At 40.4% G+C, this 15,906-nt stretch overlaps 3 protein-coding genes across 3 annotated transcripts; 1 reads left to right on the forward strand and 2 right to left on the reverse strand.

Annotated features, from left to right (window-relative positions):
* Positions 1-6,752: 6,752 nt before the first annotated feature.
* On the reverse strand, positions 6,753-7,373 carry VFPPC_05388 (heterokaryon incompatibility protein (HET) domain-containing protein; the record flags this gene model as incomplete). The annotated part of the gene is made up of 1 exon (XM_018284593.1): positions 6,753-7,373. The coding sequence occupies one exon, from the start codon at positions 7,371-7,373 to the stop codon at positions 6,753-6,755; it is 621 nt and encodes a 206-aa protein (XP_018141359.1).
* A 790-nt stretch (positions 7,374-8,163) lies between these two features.
* VFPPC_05389 (corA-like mg2+ transporter protein domain-containing protein) lies at positions 8,164-11,085 on the forward strand (the record flags this gene model as incomplete). The annotated part of the gene is made up of 3 exons (XM_018284594.1): positions 8,164-8,347; positions 9,375-10,079; positions 10,133-11,085. 3 exons carry the CDS (start codon positions 8,164-8,166, stop codon positions 11,083-11,085), a joined length of 1,842 nt encoding a protein of 613 aa, XP_018141360.1.
* Positions 11,086-12,648: 1,563 nt separating this feature from the next.
* On the reverse strand, positions 12,649-14,442 carry VFPPC_16148 (hypothetical protein; the record flags this gene model as incomplete). Its single annotated transcript, XM_018293901.1, has 4 exons — positions 12,649-12,897; positions 12,947-13,906; positions 13,964-14,068; positions 14,152-14,442. The coding sequence occupies 4 exons, from the start codon at positions 14,440-14,442 to the stop codon at positions 12,649-12,651; spliced, it is 1,605 nt and encodes a 534-aa protein (XP_018141361.1).
* Positions 14,443-15,906: the final 1,464 nt, after the last annotated feature.

Below are 15,906 nucleotides of genomic sequence, written 5' to 3' on the forward strand. Positions count from 1 at the left end.
AAGCTATATAACTAGCAAGTTTAATATTTAGAAGCACTTTATTAATATTAATTAAATGCTCTAATATGTATTTATATACCCTAGGTAAGATTTCCTCTTTATTATAGGTAGATACTAGTTCTTTAATAGCAATATTATTAAGAAAAGGCTTACAGGCTTATAGAATAAGGTTATTTAGGATTCTCCTAATAATGCAAATAAACTAGGCTACTAAGTTTATAGCACCCTATAGTAGGGTATATATTCTTAGCAGCCTAAGTAATATTAATATTATTATTAAGTCCTAGCTTTCTGCTGTAAGTGGAATTTAATTATAACTAGAAAGAAGGTTAATAATAGATAAGATTTTACATATGCTAAAGCTCTTACTAAAGGCCTTAGCACCTTAAGAACTATATATATTCCTAATTATATACTTATTATACTTTATTACTAAAAGAATTAGTTATACTCTTCTATCTTTCTTAATAACTAAGAAGAAAGGGTTTCTATAGAAACTATAGCTTTTTTCTAGCTACCTATACTTAACCTTCTTTTTTAGTAAATCTACTAGCTTTCCTTATATTACTAATAGAATAGGAATAGACCTAGCTTGCTAGGCCTTATATTTAATAACCTAAATAACTTATAGTAGCACTACTAATAGATTAACTTTTCTATATTTAGAGAGGTTCTAGGCAAGAGCTACCTCTCTATTCTTTAGGATTTTAGCAAATATATCTAATTCTTCTAGTGTAACTAGGTCCTTAATTTCTTTTAGCATTTAATTAAGGCAGTCTAGGGTTATCCTAAATCCCCTTAGCTTCTTATAAAACCTCCTAATAATATATTCTATATACTTTCTATTCTTTTCTAATCTCTCTTTAGCTTTCTCCTACTTTTTTGTCTTCTATTAGAAATCTCCTTTAGGCATTAATCTATTAGATAGGATATTATCTCTTAGGTAGACCTTTTATGCTTTTCTTTTGTATAAGGTATTTACCTATAGATTAATTAGTTTCTTATCTATTTTGCTTATTTTCTAAGCAGCCTAAAGCTCCCTATATGCCTCTTCTAGTTAGTTTAATAAGTCTTAATAGAGAGTTATAACTAATAGTTAGAGGGTAGTGCTTATTTCTTTTTTATTAAGGGGAATAGCTATATCCCCTAGCTCTAGGGTCTATCTAGACTCTTTAGTTTTAGTTAAGTTAATAGGGGCCTTCTTACCCCTCTATTTCCTATTAGCTTTTCTCTTTTTAGCTAACCCCTTTATTTCTTACAGATAATCTATATTCTAATTAATTTTAATAGGATTTACTTTAATTAGCGCGGTCTTCCTTTATTTCTGGAATTTCCTATTAGATTAAGCTAGCTACTCTAGAGATTATTATAACTTAATTAAAATAATATTACACTAGTAGTTCTCTGTCCCCTTAGCTATAATTAAGTAATACCTAGGCTATCTAAATAAAAGGCATCCCTAGAATTAATAGGATATATATACTATTAGAGGCTATATAGAATTAGATTAGGGTTTAGGCATTTCCTAGATATAGCTAGGTTTATACCTTTCTATGCATCTTAATAGCTTAATTTATATATAAAGTGGTTTTTACGGTAATAGTTATTAGGTAGATTTTTAGATTTGCCTTTACTATAAACCCTCTAGAAATAATATTCCCTTAAGAGCTACTATTAATAAGAGCTAATATAAGAGGCCTATTATCCTTTCCTAGTCTTACTTAGAGGTACAGTAAATCTTAAGTATAATTTAGGATTGCTTATAGTTACAGGATTATATTTATAAGTATAGTATGCTAGTAATTAAATAGTTTCCCTGCTTTCCCTAACCTCTCCTATAAATATGCCTATAGTTCTAGATTATAACCTTAAGGAGGTTATAATTATGTCTAAATTGCATCTTTATAACTACTACTCTCTTCTTTAATAAAGGCTTTTAGCGTTATAACTATAGTTAATATAGCATTTATTTGATCTATTTTAATACTATTCCTAGGTTTTATTTCTAGTTCTTTATTATAGAGGGTTTTTAACTTCCTATTATGCTAATAGACTTCTTTAATCTCTTATGCTCTTATATTACATTTATTGCTAATTAACTTAGCTAGGTCTAGCAATATCCTATAAAGGTTCCTAAGAGGCACCCTAATCTTCTTTTAGAATACTTCTTTATGTAACTAATTTATAATCCTTTAAAGTAGTTAAGTTATATCTAATTTAGAGGTTTTTTAGCTACCTAGCACGCGGTTTACACTTAGACCTACTTATATTAGATCTCTACCTTTCCTATTATTATTATTACTTTTATTATCTTTAATCTAAGCTCTCTTCTTTATATTTGCGTTTATTAAAGAGAGAGTTTAGCTGCTATTTTTGCCTTAAATAGAGCTTTTAAAAGGTACTCTTTTAAGCATTATAACTAATATAGTTATAAATATCTCTAAACTTACAATATTATTAGGATAGCTTCTACTAGGTTACTACTTATACTAATTTATCTAACTTAGAACTTAGTTAAAAATCTCTCTTTTAGATTAGGTTTAATCCTAATTATAATTAGAAGCTACTCTAAAGTAATATACTTAATCTAGAAGCTTATAAGTATAAGCTTTATTAAATAGCTTTACCTAGTAGATATAAAGCTATCTAAGATAGCTATTAATACCTATATACTGCCTAACTAGTATTAGTAGTATAAGATATTCCCTTATTATACATCTAATAGCTAATACTTAAGTATAGCTATTATACGTTATAAATCCTAGCAAATAGTTATATTTGTGAATATTATAACTATTAGGGAAATAACCTAGGTTATTATAGTAGTAGCATCTTATTGTGCGCTTCCTAAATCCTATAGTATTTATAGTAAAGTTATTTTTATCCTAGAACTTATTTAATCTTAATAATTTAGTTAAATTAGTACTATTCTAGTTATCTTCTTGCTGTCTTAACTATTATTACTTTAGTATCTAGGGGGTATCTTACTATCTTTATATAAGTTTCTCTAATAAATCTTCCTATTACTTATTCTATCTTGCTAGCGTAATCTTTATATCTTAGAGATATTTTATAATATTATCTATTTAATCTGCTTGCTGCCTAATAGTTACTAAAGTTTTAGCTAGTTATTACTAGTTAGTTCCTATTTAGAAGGTTTATGCCTGCTCTTAATCTAAGCGTATAGCTTCTTTCTAGACTAAACTATTTTCTATATTTAGAAATATTACCTATTCTATTTTAGCAGCTAGCACTCTAGATCTTATTTAATCTTAGGTTACTTAGCATTATTCTAGTATAGTTAGGTTTTTATTCTTAAGTTTAAGCCTTAATTATATGTATTCTATAACTTTATTCTATAAGATACTATATTCTTTACTAATAATATTGCTTTAAGAGTACCCTTTTCTATCTATAAAGCTGCTAATAAGTTAAGTTAGTAGCGCTTTATAGATAGCATTTAACTAGGAAATAGAGGTTTTCTAACTCTTAGTTTTAACTTTACTCTAGAGCATCCTATATTAGTATATCTATAGGTAGGTTTTAGCAATTAACTCTAGGTATTTTATATTAAGAGCTTCTAACTTATTAAGTATAGTTTCTATTTAATTCTAGTTAGTTATATTATACTAAAGTAAGAGTTCTTTCTTAGCGCTCTTCTAGTTAAAGGTAGATATAAGTATTTTAACTTAAGGGTATATATTTAGTATAATATCTCTCTTAAGCATCTTTATCTATTTATCTTCTAGAATTACTAGCACTTTTATCTTTCTTTTAAAGTCCTTTAGAAAGTTAGAAATATTTTTGCTATTAAATTCTTTTATAGCAATTATATGCTAGATGCTAGCAATTACATTCTGCTTTCTAAGGACTTCTCTAAGAGCTTTTACAAAAGCAACTATATTAATAACTGCTAGAGTAGATTCTATTAAAGCTATTACAAGTTAGTTTATAGCTTTAGATAGGTTCCTACTATGCGTTATAGCACAATTAAATAATTTGCAGCTTTTCCCTTACTTATTGTCTAGGTCTACTAGTATTACTTATTAACTAAGGCTAGCACTCTTATTAATAAGTTATAATTAATAGGAAGGTATTACCAAATAATTATAATAAAATTTCTTAACTTGCTTATTAAATAAGGTATTATCTTTTTGCTCTTTCTTAAGAAGGTCTTAGGTTTTATTTAGTAGATCTTCCTTTTAAGGGTATTTAACTCTTATTACTATATTAGTATAATTCCCTTTATAGGTCTTTTTATACTTCTTTATTATGGTTATCTAGTAGGGTTAATACCCTTTTTTGCTTTTACTTATATTATCTCCTATATATATTATTATATAAATACTATGCCTAAGCACTATTAGGGTTATAATCTAGCAGTTAGTAATAAGCTATATAAGCCTAGTAATTAAAGTAATAAGCATAAAATTAGCTATTTCTTATCTAATTAAATAGTCTAAACTATTCTTAATAGTTTTTCTTATTGTATTTCTATTAAGTAGCTTTAATATAACTAATTTCCTCTATTAACTAGTATTAGCTTAATAGGTATTATTATTCTATTCCTAATTCTTATTATTAGCTAAGCTATTACTAGCCTAATTAATATTATCCTGCCTTATTTCCTTCTATTTCTTATTTCTTTTTCTTTATATTTATTTATTTTATTGCTTACATCTATATGTATAGTTATAGGATATAGTTTTTAGTTTTATTAAGTCTTAACTCTTTTAGGCTTTCTTAGTCTCCTAGTTCTTAGTAGTAGCATGGAAGTATCTCTAATTGCTAGGATTAAATAATTCTAATTAATTAGAGTATTTACTTGGGTAAAACTACTATTTTTATTAGCCTAAAATAAATACACCTAAGAGCTTAGAGCGCCCTATAAAATACCACACTTACATACAACTTATTAGCAATTTAGTCTAGATTATTACTTCCCTTTAGTTTAAGTAGTTAGAATCCTTCTAATTGCCTAGATTAAATGGTATTTAATTCTTAATTGCTTTAGTCTTCCTAGAAGACTTTCCTAATATTATTTAGTAGTATGCCTCTATAAGGTATAGCATGTAGTAAAGGGAGGCGCTTTTAGGCTAGGTGGTTAAAAGTCTCCCGCTTGCTTGGATTAAATAGTATTTAATCTTTAATTACTTTAGTCTTTCTAGAAGACCTTAGCAATATTATTTAGTAGTATGCCTCTGTAAGGTATAACCTATAATAAAGGAAGGTACTCTTAGTTAATAAGGGATTTAGTAAATAAGCATTAAATGCATTAAGTAAATATCTCTAGTTAAGAAAATCGCGGTTAAGTCTATTAATTATTATCTAGTCTAGCTAGAGAGAGTAAAACCTCCCTTTTATCTGTGTGGTAGCTATAAGATCAAATAAAAATACTAAGTCCCTTTTTCCTATCCCTTGTTAAGCTACCAGGTGTGAGCAATTCCGCCCACATATTATACGCGGGAATAAGACAGAAATAAGGTTAGTATATAAATATAATACAGATATAACCTTAGTATATATAGCTTAGGATAATAGATTATTATGTAAGCTATTATTATAGAATATAGTTTGGGAATAATACAGGAATAAGAATATATTATTGTTATATTATAAAAATATTAAGGATAAAGTTCAATTTTATCTTTAGAGGGGGGATTCCCTCTTTATATAGTAAAAATCCTACTTACTAATAATACTACAAGCATTCTTATTGGTAGACTTTTGTAAGTGCCTTTATTAGTTAAATTTGCTTGTGGTATTCTTCTCTCATAGAAGCTCTTTCTCTTATAGCCTCTTAGAGTATAGTATAGTTGCTTTATAACTACTTAATAGCCTACTTGCGCTCTTTATTATCCTAGGTGTATTAGGCAATTTAACTGTAGATATCTCCCGTAAACTAGCGCGTAGCCTTATCTATCTCGCGATAGAGGCAAGAGAGGTTATCTTAGCTTGCTATAGCCCTAGTATAGACTATTTTAGTTATTTCTAAGTACCTATTATATACTTCCTAGTAGTAATAGTAAATATCTTCTTAGTTTTATTAGTTAGCTATTTATATATAAACTGCCTAGTATTAAATAGTATTATATATAAGTTTTATCTATTTATTAAGGAGAATAATATCTTAGAGAGTTATTAGGCTATAAGTGCCTGTGAGTTTAGAGGCATCTCTTATAATAACCTTAAAGTTAGGAGAGTTATACAAAATAACCTAGTTAGAGGCTTATTAGGTAGAAGACAATAAGGGGGTTAGCTAATAAGATAACCTAGCTATAGGGCGTCTCTAAGCTGGGATTTAAGCTATCTTAGCTGGTTAATAAGAAGCTATCTTAACAGAGGGGATAACAGCGTCCAGCTTAAATAAAGAGTCAGAGTTAGTAGAGTCAGAAAAATAGTCTCCAGGCTCTAATATGGTTAGCTCGCTATTAGCTTGCCACGGGTTACAGGGTAAGGGGATAAGGAAATTAATAACTTCCTAATTGTAGCTCTTGTCTAATAAGAACAATAATAATAATGCTTCTGATAATGTGTCTAAGGCACTGCTAGAGGCCTCTGGCATAAAGAAGAAGGGGCTATGCTTTAAGGGAAAAGAGATTATTTGTGACAAGAGCAGTATTCTAGGCTTAGAATTAATAGACTCTATTTAGATATAATCTCTTTTGGTATCAAAGGTCCTTAGTTCTATTCAATCTAGCTAGCCCTAAGGATCCTTATTTATACCCAACCTTCCGGCTCTGCCTTAGGCTCTAATTCTGACCTCGTGATGTTGTTGTGTAACCAACGCCTTTGTGGTTATCCTGTGTAACCCATATCAAGAGGGACTCAATGGCTCTCGGACCGCCCCGTCCCGTGTGACAAGCAGAGTCATCATTGACAGACAAGCTCGCAAGTAGTATCCTATCTTGCAATCTATTCAAGGTCTGAATAGCGCCGTTGTTGGCCGCATCACTCCTACCAAGCCAAATGACTACCCATGATGCCTGGTGATAAATTGAAGGCATAAGTAGGAGTTGGTGGTTTCGCTCTTCATCGTTCCTCTGGTCAATACAGATAGCATCTACCCAAAGTGGGGACTGCTCTTGCGTCTCACGCAACTGCACTAAGGCTTCAAACAAATTCTGGTAGATAGCAATACGCTCACCAGCGCAAGAGATGTGATATTTTAACATGTCATACTTCCTATAAGAGGGATGTCGCTCATCCACTGGGCTACCCCAGGTATAGGACAAGGCGGTGAAGCTCGGTTTGGCGGAAAGCCGAGCAGTCCTTATGCTCACGTTGATGTCGCCAGCTGTATTGTCAGCATGTACTGTTAATAACCGAATAGAATCTGTATGGTGTAGCGGATGATCTTTATACAATGCCATTCTGAAGTAAAGTGGTGGTACGGGGCTTGACCGGAACTTGCTGTCCTCTGGTAGGAAGATCTTTGTGGCAAAGTCCATGAAATTGATCAGGCTGATACCAATCTCTCCGTCTCTGCAGCTCCGGGGTTCAGATACCATATATCTTTGCGCCGCTGCTCGTCATTTAATCTTTGATGGGGACACGCAGCACCGTACACCCAATCTTGCCAACGAGTCTTTAGCAAATCAAAATGCCATCTGATACGAGGCTGGCTCTATGCCGATGTGAAGCTGCCTGAATACATTTGATTTGCCAGTTGATAAGCTTTATTGGCTGGTGCTTGCCTGACAATGGCTCGCTGTAAGGCTCCAATCGCGGTGCAATACCATGTACAGGGGAGTGCGTTTTTGCCTCGGTGACTTCCTTGTCCAGTTCCTTGCAGGGTTGGTCAGGTAGGCGGGGTAAGGGTGTGCGTGTTGGCCGACCAGTCTATGAACGTCCATGTTTACGGCCAGTCTGCAGTTCTGATTTTCACCGGCATAAAATCTGCTGCGATTGAGTGGTGCAAAATGAAGAAAAATAAGAAGGAACCTAACCAGGCACACATGCTGTTGTAGACATCACTTTGCCCACTATTAAACGACTGTAAACACTGTATATTCAATCGATTAAGCTGCGCAAAACATTCAGTAATTGCTTTGCTTCCCGAAGCTCTGGTATGCCCAGAAGCATACTGGTCGTCTGACACAGTTATGCCACCGCCCTTTGCGATATACAGCCAGTGTCTCGTGTGTAGACCAACATGACAGCATGCCCGACGCTGAAGAGTATATCATCGGCTGGATCTGCGCCATAGTGACTGAGTACGCTACTGCACAAGAAGTTCTCGACAACGAACACGAGGCACCGGAGTCTGTACCAGCAAACGATACCAGTGACTATACACTGGGTAGCATTGGGGAACAAAATGTTGTCGTCGCTGTGTTACCATATGGTGAATATGGAAGGTCTCCAGCGACAAGTGTGGCTACGGACATGCTGTGCGGCTTTCTAAATATTAGAGTAGGTGTTATGGTTGGCATTGGTGGCGGCTAGTAATTGTGTCCTTGTATAAAATCTGGAGTGCAAGAAAGCATAGTTCTTTCACAAAAACAAAAATGATCCGATTTACTGGTCTTATCCTTTTCTGACAGTCCGCAAAGCTGCGGAGGGTTGATTTAAAATTGGCGTGTGCTGTGTCGGGGGTACTGGAACCAGGGACCTCAGTTCGTGGTGTTCACACCAACGATCAGTGTTCAGCTGGCACTAAGCTTAAAGGGGCGGCTTCGGGACGTCCCATTATCGCCAAAGCCAGGGGCCCACTAAGCTTAGACGCCGAAAGCGCACTTGGGGTGTTGCCGACCCGCGAGCCCCCGTCATATCCTATCAGGGTCCAGCATAAAGCCCAGCTTGATGCTCCAGCAGCTCAGGCCTACATGGATGAACCAAACCTCTGCCTTCAACAGCGCGTAACGGACTCTTGTGGCTTGTTCGGCATCCCTGCTCCTCCTAAATTGAGAGTCCGTCAAGCCAAGCCGTAGCCGCCATGATGCCAATAATTTAACGATTTTGCATCGCTTTTCTACGGTCCAGCCCGGCCCCTATGAGCGTATACCACACTCTTCATCACTTGCATGGAAAGGGGCACATGACCCGTTGGTCCTATTTTGGTACCAGCCATTAGCGCAAGAGCTCTTGCAGCCGCTGCGCCATCCTCGATATGCCCCAGAGTCAATTCCCCTCATGATAAATAAAGACCACATGCTGACAGTGTGCGGCGCTGCCAGCCTCCCGAAGTTACAACATAACTAACGCTGCTACTCAACCCGTCAACGCGTTGACATTTATGCTTCCTACTACGGGGCATGCTACTAGAGTGCTAGTCGTACAGAACAGGAGATGGACCGCAGAAAGTCCGCAAGTAAGGCCTCGTCCTGACCTTTGCTCACAATCCATGGCCTAACCAATCTTCGTCTACACAGTTACACCCGAAAATTACAAGCGAGCAATCATCTCGCTCTCAAGGAGATATTCAAGCACCTCTGCCTTCCCGGGAAACAACTACGCAGACATTGGCGAATGGATGCTACAAGAACGTAGTCTTCTCAGCTCAGCAAAACCGGGAGAAGCTGCAACCTCTTTCGCTTCCAAGTCCGAACAGTCTCACGATTTAGTTGTGGTATACAATAGCGATGAGAAGGAGTGGGACGTGCAACACTATAACCAGGGGCAGCATGAAGCCTTGTCCGCTGCCACTTCTGGTCCAGCGGAAGGTTTCGGTCAAATAGTCTTCATTCGAGGCTTCATATCACCATCATGGATGTCTGTCATTGGGAGCAAATACAACATTGATCCGGAATTCTTTAGGCGCCATATGGATTTTCTTTCCCCGAGCATTGACCGACATGCATACAGCATCCCATCACTGGCAAGTTCTTCAAATAACATATTTCGACTTTGTGTGAACACTCTTCTTCATCGCGATGATTTCGGAAGACAGGATCTTCAGTCGCAGCGGTTGGATGAATCCACGGAGCTTCGAACATACAAGGCACAACAACTTGGGTCCACTAGAGTCTGCTGCGGAGATTCGCTGGTGCGCGAGTACTCCACTGTGTGCTCAAGGTTCTCTGTGATCGAACAATGGATCTCACTTTGCTTTATGAAAAGAGATAGAGGCTGGGCTGGTAAGAGACGAAGCTACGTAACAAAGAAAACACTTTCTGATATGTGCATTCAGTCATTGCCTGGATGGACCAAGGTAGACCGTTGGAAAAATCTCCTCCGGGGCCATGGACCTGCCACTTAGAATCCAAGGCTACACCACTACCAGTCCTTCAACACCACCCGAAGATGGCATTTCGAACCACCAACAATCGTCTAGATCCAGATGCGAATGCTTCGGCAGAAGTTCAACAAAGCGGGGTCATTCTTCCCTTACAGTACGATTCACTGATTGCGCTTGTCGATCTGGCCCGTCGGGCGCCGCAAGATCCGCTTTCCATGTGTATCCCATTGTTCGCGCATGCCGCTTTCTCCGAAGTTCAGTTCTTGAATCTTATGGAGTCCAGAATCCAAACCCAGATGAACGCCATAGTCAAAGGAGTTCTAACTGACACATTGGGAACTCTTCAATACTTCTCCAACATTCTCAATCGACACGCCCAGCAGCTGCAAGATAGTATTGCTGCACTCTGCAAGTTGGCCGAGCGAAGAAGCCATCTTTTGAATGAGGTCAAAGTGGAAGGTCTACCGCCGAAAAGTGCTGGGCCTACGGGTTCCAGTGTAGGCAAACGCCGGCAGATCCCAGGGATCGAGACGGTCCAAAAATGTGGTTCAAACAGTTCCGACGGTTCCTTCACAGCCAAGGGCCTATTGAACGATTACGAACAGCTCTGTGCTCGCTGCATCGACTTGTCAAAAATGTGCACTCGAGGCATGACTCTGGCAATGAACAAAGCTACGATTGAGGAATCCAGTAAGGCTATTGAGCAGTCTGAACGACTGAAGAAATTGACTTTGCTTGCAACGTTCTTCATTCCTCTTAGTTTTAGCTCCAGCCTGTTCAGTATGAATATTGACCTCCTTGAGCAGAGAGTGAAGTTTTGGTGGTTTTTTGTCTTGTGTATTCCAATCACTCTGCTTGCCTACATTCTTTACCTTTGGGACTTCTCGGCAATGAGGCAGTTTTAGGTGAGATTCTGGAAAGTATATCACGGCGTTAGACGAGACAGGGCGTTTGGAAGCAGCGAAAAAGATCCGAGTTATGTTGTGTAATCACGTGTTTTAATATGTAATGAGACTGCTGGTACCCATGCCTAGAATACTTTAACATATGCGGAGTACTCTTAGCAAGGACACATGCAGTTTAAAGCGGAATGCCTGGGGCACCGCACCTTCGAGAGGAGGGCCATCTTTCTCTTCGGCGGAATAGAACACGATACGGACTAGACGTAAAAATAGATAAACTTCTACTCATCAGAGAAGATACCCGTTGTCATTGTGTCCTATGGAGCCTCAGGTCGAGAAATAGTGCACTTTTACAAGACAATCGAGCGGTGATGTTCCAAAGGACAGACAGGAGTTGAGTGGAGACCAGCCAATAAGGCGAATGACTATGTGAGTACATGCATGCCCCCGAGCAAGGAAACAGTAAAGCAGCTTTTAATCCCGTGCACTAATGGACTTTACATCAGCATAGCTGGCGCATTGTATGAGAAGGCCGTTAGGACCGCTAGTAAGGGACGGCAAAATGTCACAAAAACAAGTGGACACCAAATTAATACAGTAGCGCAATGTCCCGCCACGGGTACAAAAGTAGTGGGTCGCGCTGCAGCAATCGGACAAAGGCCCAGTCCATGGATCCCATGTACTTTGAAAACACGTACACAAAAAACACGTGCTATCCGACATGTGGTCTCACCATATGCTAGAAAGATACGGCATATTTAGAACACGAACTCTGCTTTTGCTGGATATCAAACTATCGGACGTTTTGCGCAGATCCCACTGCAGATTGAAGGTCAGGACCCAAATATCTGCTCAGATCTTATTGCACATTTCGCTCCCGATACCATCACTTCGGACTTAGTCGTCATCTAATACTTATGGCTGCCCAAGACAGAGAGTGAGTGAGCTTAACAGAGACATCCATGCATGGCCGTTAGCAGCGGCATTTGCGGTGCCTACGTGAGAACACTACTGTATATCCCGATGCTAATAGAGACTACCGCCAGCTTCCCCGCCATCCGGGCTTGCATTTTTGACATGGACGGGCTTCTCATCAATTCTGAAGACATTATTACCATCTCCACAAACCAACTTCTTGGGAAGTATAGACGGCCCGGTTTTACTCGGTCGATTCGAGCTCAGCTCATGGGTGTTCCAGACTCAACAAATGGCGACGTGTTCCACGACTGGGCCAAGTTGCCTATCTCCCGCGAGCAATTCGCTCGTGAGTTGACTGACCAATTCCGACTACAGTTTCCGAACTGCAGGCCACTTCCCGGAGCAGAGAAGCTTATGATGAACCTCAGCCGTGTACGTAATGTTTCTTCCGGAAACAGGGTCGAGCTGGCCCTGGCATCCAGCACCAAAAGCCACAGCTACGATTTAAAAACATCGGCACCAGAAACAAAACGGCTGCTTAGCTTCTTCGAGTCCGACAAGCGGGTTCTGGGCGATGATCCACGAGTGCGGCAGGGTAGAGGGAAGCCAGCACCCGATATATACTTAGTCGCGCTGCAGTCGCTGAACTCAGCCGTAGGTGATGGCGAAAAAGTCATCACGCCCAATGAATGTTTGGTCTTTGAAGATAGCATAGCTGGGGTAGAGGCTGGGAGGCGGGCTGGGATGAGGGTTGTCTGGGTACCACATCCAGATGTGGCGGTCGAGTATCAAGAAAGGCAGAAGAGCGTTCTGGCTGGGAGAACGGGGATATTTGGGGTAGGAGACAACTGGCAGCTTGGGGATATAGATGACGGCTGGGCTGAAAGCATACCTAGCCTAGAACACTTCAATTACGAGAAGTACGGCTTTAATGTGCCGTCCTAACAGCTTCTTTAGGGCCGTTCCGATTCAAACTAGCGCTTTCACGGTAGGATAGACATCCTCTTTCACGGAACAGGGGAAATGTTGGGCATGTGGTCAGTATCCCGTCCACGGCAAGCTGCCGGCCTAGATCAAACACTGTCCAGTCGCGAGGGAACGGGGGATTGGTCGACCGACGGACCGAGGACAAATCGCACGAGCTGCCGGATGAACTGCCGGATGAGCTGCCGGTGCAGGAAGCATGGGCATCTACAAACGTCGTGGAGAGCTCGCACTCGGCCCGGCTGTAACTGTTTCTGCCTGAGTATGATTCCCATATGAGCTTCCTGGAGGCATTGCGGGTTGCTCCCGATGTGCTGAGACTACCCCTACTACATGGTGCAGAAATCGCGATTTGATACTGAGTGCCGCCAGCCCCTGTGGCCCATCTGCAGTCATAACCATTGTTCGGAGACAGGGCACTGGGCGCAGTATAATCAGTATAGTTGGCCTGAGATGAGAGGCCGAAAACGGGACAGGAGATGGACAAGTAGGAGCCAGGAAGAATAAACGACGTGTTTCCCAAACTAGGCAGCGGCTTAACCGGCATTCCGAGAAGCGACGAGTACGTCATGTTATCGCTGCGAGGCATGGCTATCCAGCCGCTCGTCCCTTTGGTCCCATTTTCGAGCCTCTCAATTGCCGGAATTCGGATGTTACCCCAGAGGTCCTGATTACGGTTTGCAAGAAGTGGAGCGGCCATCAGGGAAGCAACTACGGTATTGATAATCTTGGTATTTGCCGTGATTAGACCAGTGGCATCGCTGTACCGGTACTCAGAGGATGTGTTAAGCGCAACCAGGCTCGTTGTGCTGCTGGTCGTACTCGTTGTGACGGTGATAACGCGGAGGGATGCCTGACTTCCCACGGGCGAGAGGCACCACAGACTTACAGAGAGGATACCGAGAAAGTTAAAAGCTCGCAACTGCAGCTACGTCGTAATTGCACGCGTAATGGTCTGGCTTCCTAGACATTGCTCTACCATGCCAACCGTTGCTCCCCGGCGGGACTGAATTCGCCAAGATGCAATGCTCCTCATGCCGCCTCCGATAGTGGCAGCGAACAGCACTGGAAAGATGGTCGGCGCCTGTTTGGCGTTTATAAGCATATTCCAAGAAACAAGAAGCGGAAGAAGAAATCATAGGGACAGGAAAGGATGGATCTGCTCACATATCGTGACACCTCCAGTAGTTTAAGACCTGTTGAGCCTGGAGCGGCCGAGGTTCCATCACTCTTGTATACCAGAAAGCCAAATATTGCGTAACATAGCGCCATGGAAGCAATAATCAAGTCCAGTGACAATCTTAAGCCTCTGTCAAGGAGAGATGTCTCCAGAGTCTGCGGAGGGAGGTGGTCTTGTTTATCGTGCTTATCTTTTGCCGGTTGATTGTCCTCGGTGGAGTTGAGCAGACGGTCGAATAGCTCCTGCGAAACGGTTGGAGGGTGTTTTCCATCTTGCATCGTTGTCATTGATCGAGGTTGAGTCCGTCTTTTCTTGTATTGTACCGCACTCGTCTACAAGTTAGATGTTGAAATCTGGGCAAACGCATTGCGTTGGGTTATGTTCCGAAACGAAACCTCTAGTCTTTTGAAAACACGCCAGCCGGGAGACAAGGCTGAATCACCCAGCTTGTGTTCCCCTAACCCCTTGTCAATGCATGCTCGGCCACTCAGCGCTGAAAGCGAGACACGGTTGTTCAGAGGCTAGGGTTACCTTTACTCAGGGTTGTTTGGTTGTTTGGCAGAAACAATTTAGGGCACGGAGGACAAGCCCGAAGTGGTTTCTGGCACAGAAATCTCCAGTTCAGTCAGGCGTAGTTATGCAGTATTGTTTGTAATTGGCAACATGATTGCTTACTAATTCAAAATTGCGCGTCGATCGGTTCGAGCTGCCAGTTACTTCCAGACACTTCAGGTCAATCTGGTGACATTTCGAATTCAGAATAGACCTACCGAACGACCTTGTTCAGCGAAGAACCCCGATGAGAAGGACACGTGGCAATCCGCCCTGTAGACTGTCGCCGTTTGCCTACCTTTTGCAGAGAGCCTAGCGTCTTGAGCCTCTCACAGGAACGGGATTAAAGTGCCTGTGTATAGTACGGTAATTATAGTACGCTCAGACAATCTTCATGCCCTCCTTTAACCCCAACTGGCAAGCCGGTGTCAGGAACAAAAAATCGCGCCGAGACTTGCATCGGAGGCTGGCCTCATCGAGCTTTCGGGCTATCACGATTACACCAAGCCCCGCCTAGAATGATCCTAGCCCCGGGTCTAGAACTTGTCACTGGTCTCACCTGGGGCGCAGCAATCAGCGGCCCCGCGTCGCCTGGCCAGGTTCCAGCCGGAGGCACATGCATTTGTCGGAATCATGAGGTGGTCGGTTCAAATGCTATTCAAGTCTGTATTTTGTAGTTGAATTTTCTTCTTATTCATTCATTTATTTATTTATTACGTCTAGTGGAGGAATACCAAAAAGGCAACTTACACCTATGATACGTGTACATTCTGAAGCTGAGCCTTTGTCCCATTCAAGCCCTGAAGTCCTCATCATCCAGATTCTGCTTTTTAATCCAAGAGGTCTACAACTGATTTATAGTTGGAGATGCCCCCTAACACTATAACGCCGCTCCAGTACCCTCATCTTAGGGTATTGTAGCACATACCACTAATGTACCATATTCGGGTACACAAAGGCACTTTTTGTCGCTTTAGGTTGTCTGTTTGCGAAGAAGCGGAAAGTTGCTATTTAAAGCAACTGATATTGGGTTGTAGTTAGCGGTTACATGGGTTGGGAGGGGTGGGTTTAGGGCAGAGCTTGTGAACGGGCGAGAACGCGACTTTTGTCCGTATTTAAACCTCCACAAACCGCTGTTCTGCTACTAGTAGGCGCTTGCATGGTAGCGGTAGGTTGGTACAGTATTTTTA

The sequence above is a fragment of the Pochonia chlamydosporia genome, chromosome 5 (genome assembly GCF_001653235.2).
Source record: "Pochonia chlamydosporia 170 chromosome 5, whole genome shotgun sequence".
Classification (NCBI taxonomy): domain Eukaryota; kingdom Fungi; phylum Ascomycota; class Sordariomycetes; order Hypocreales; family Clavicipitaceae; genus Pochonia; species Pochonia chlamydosporia.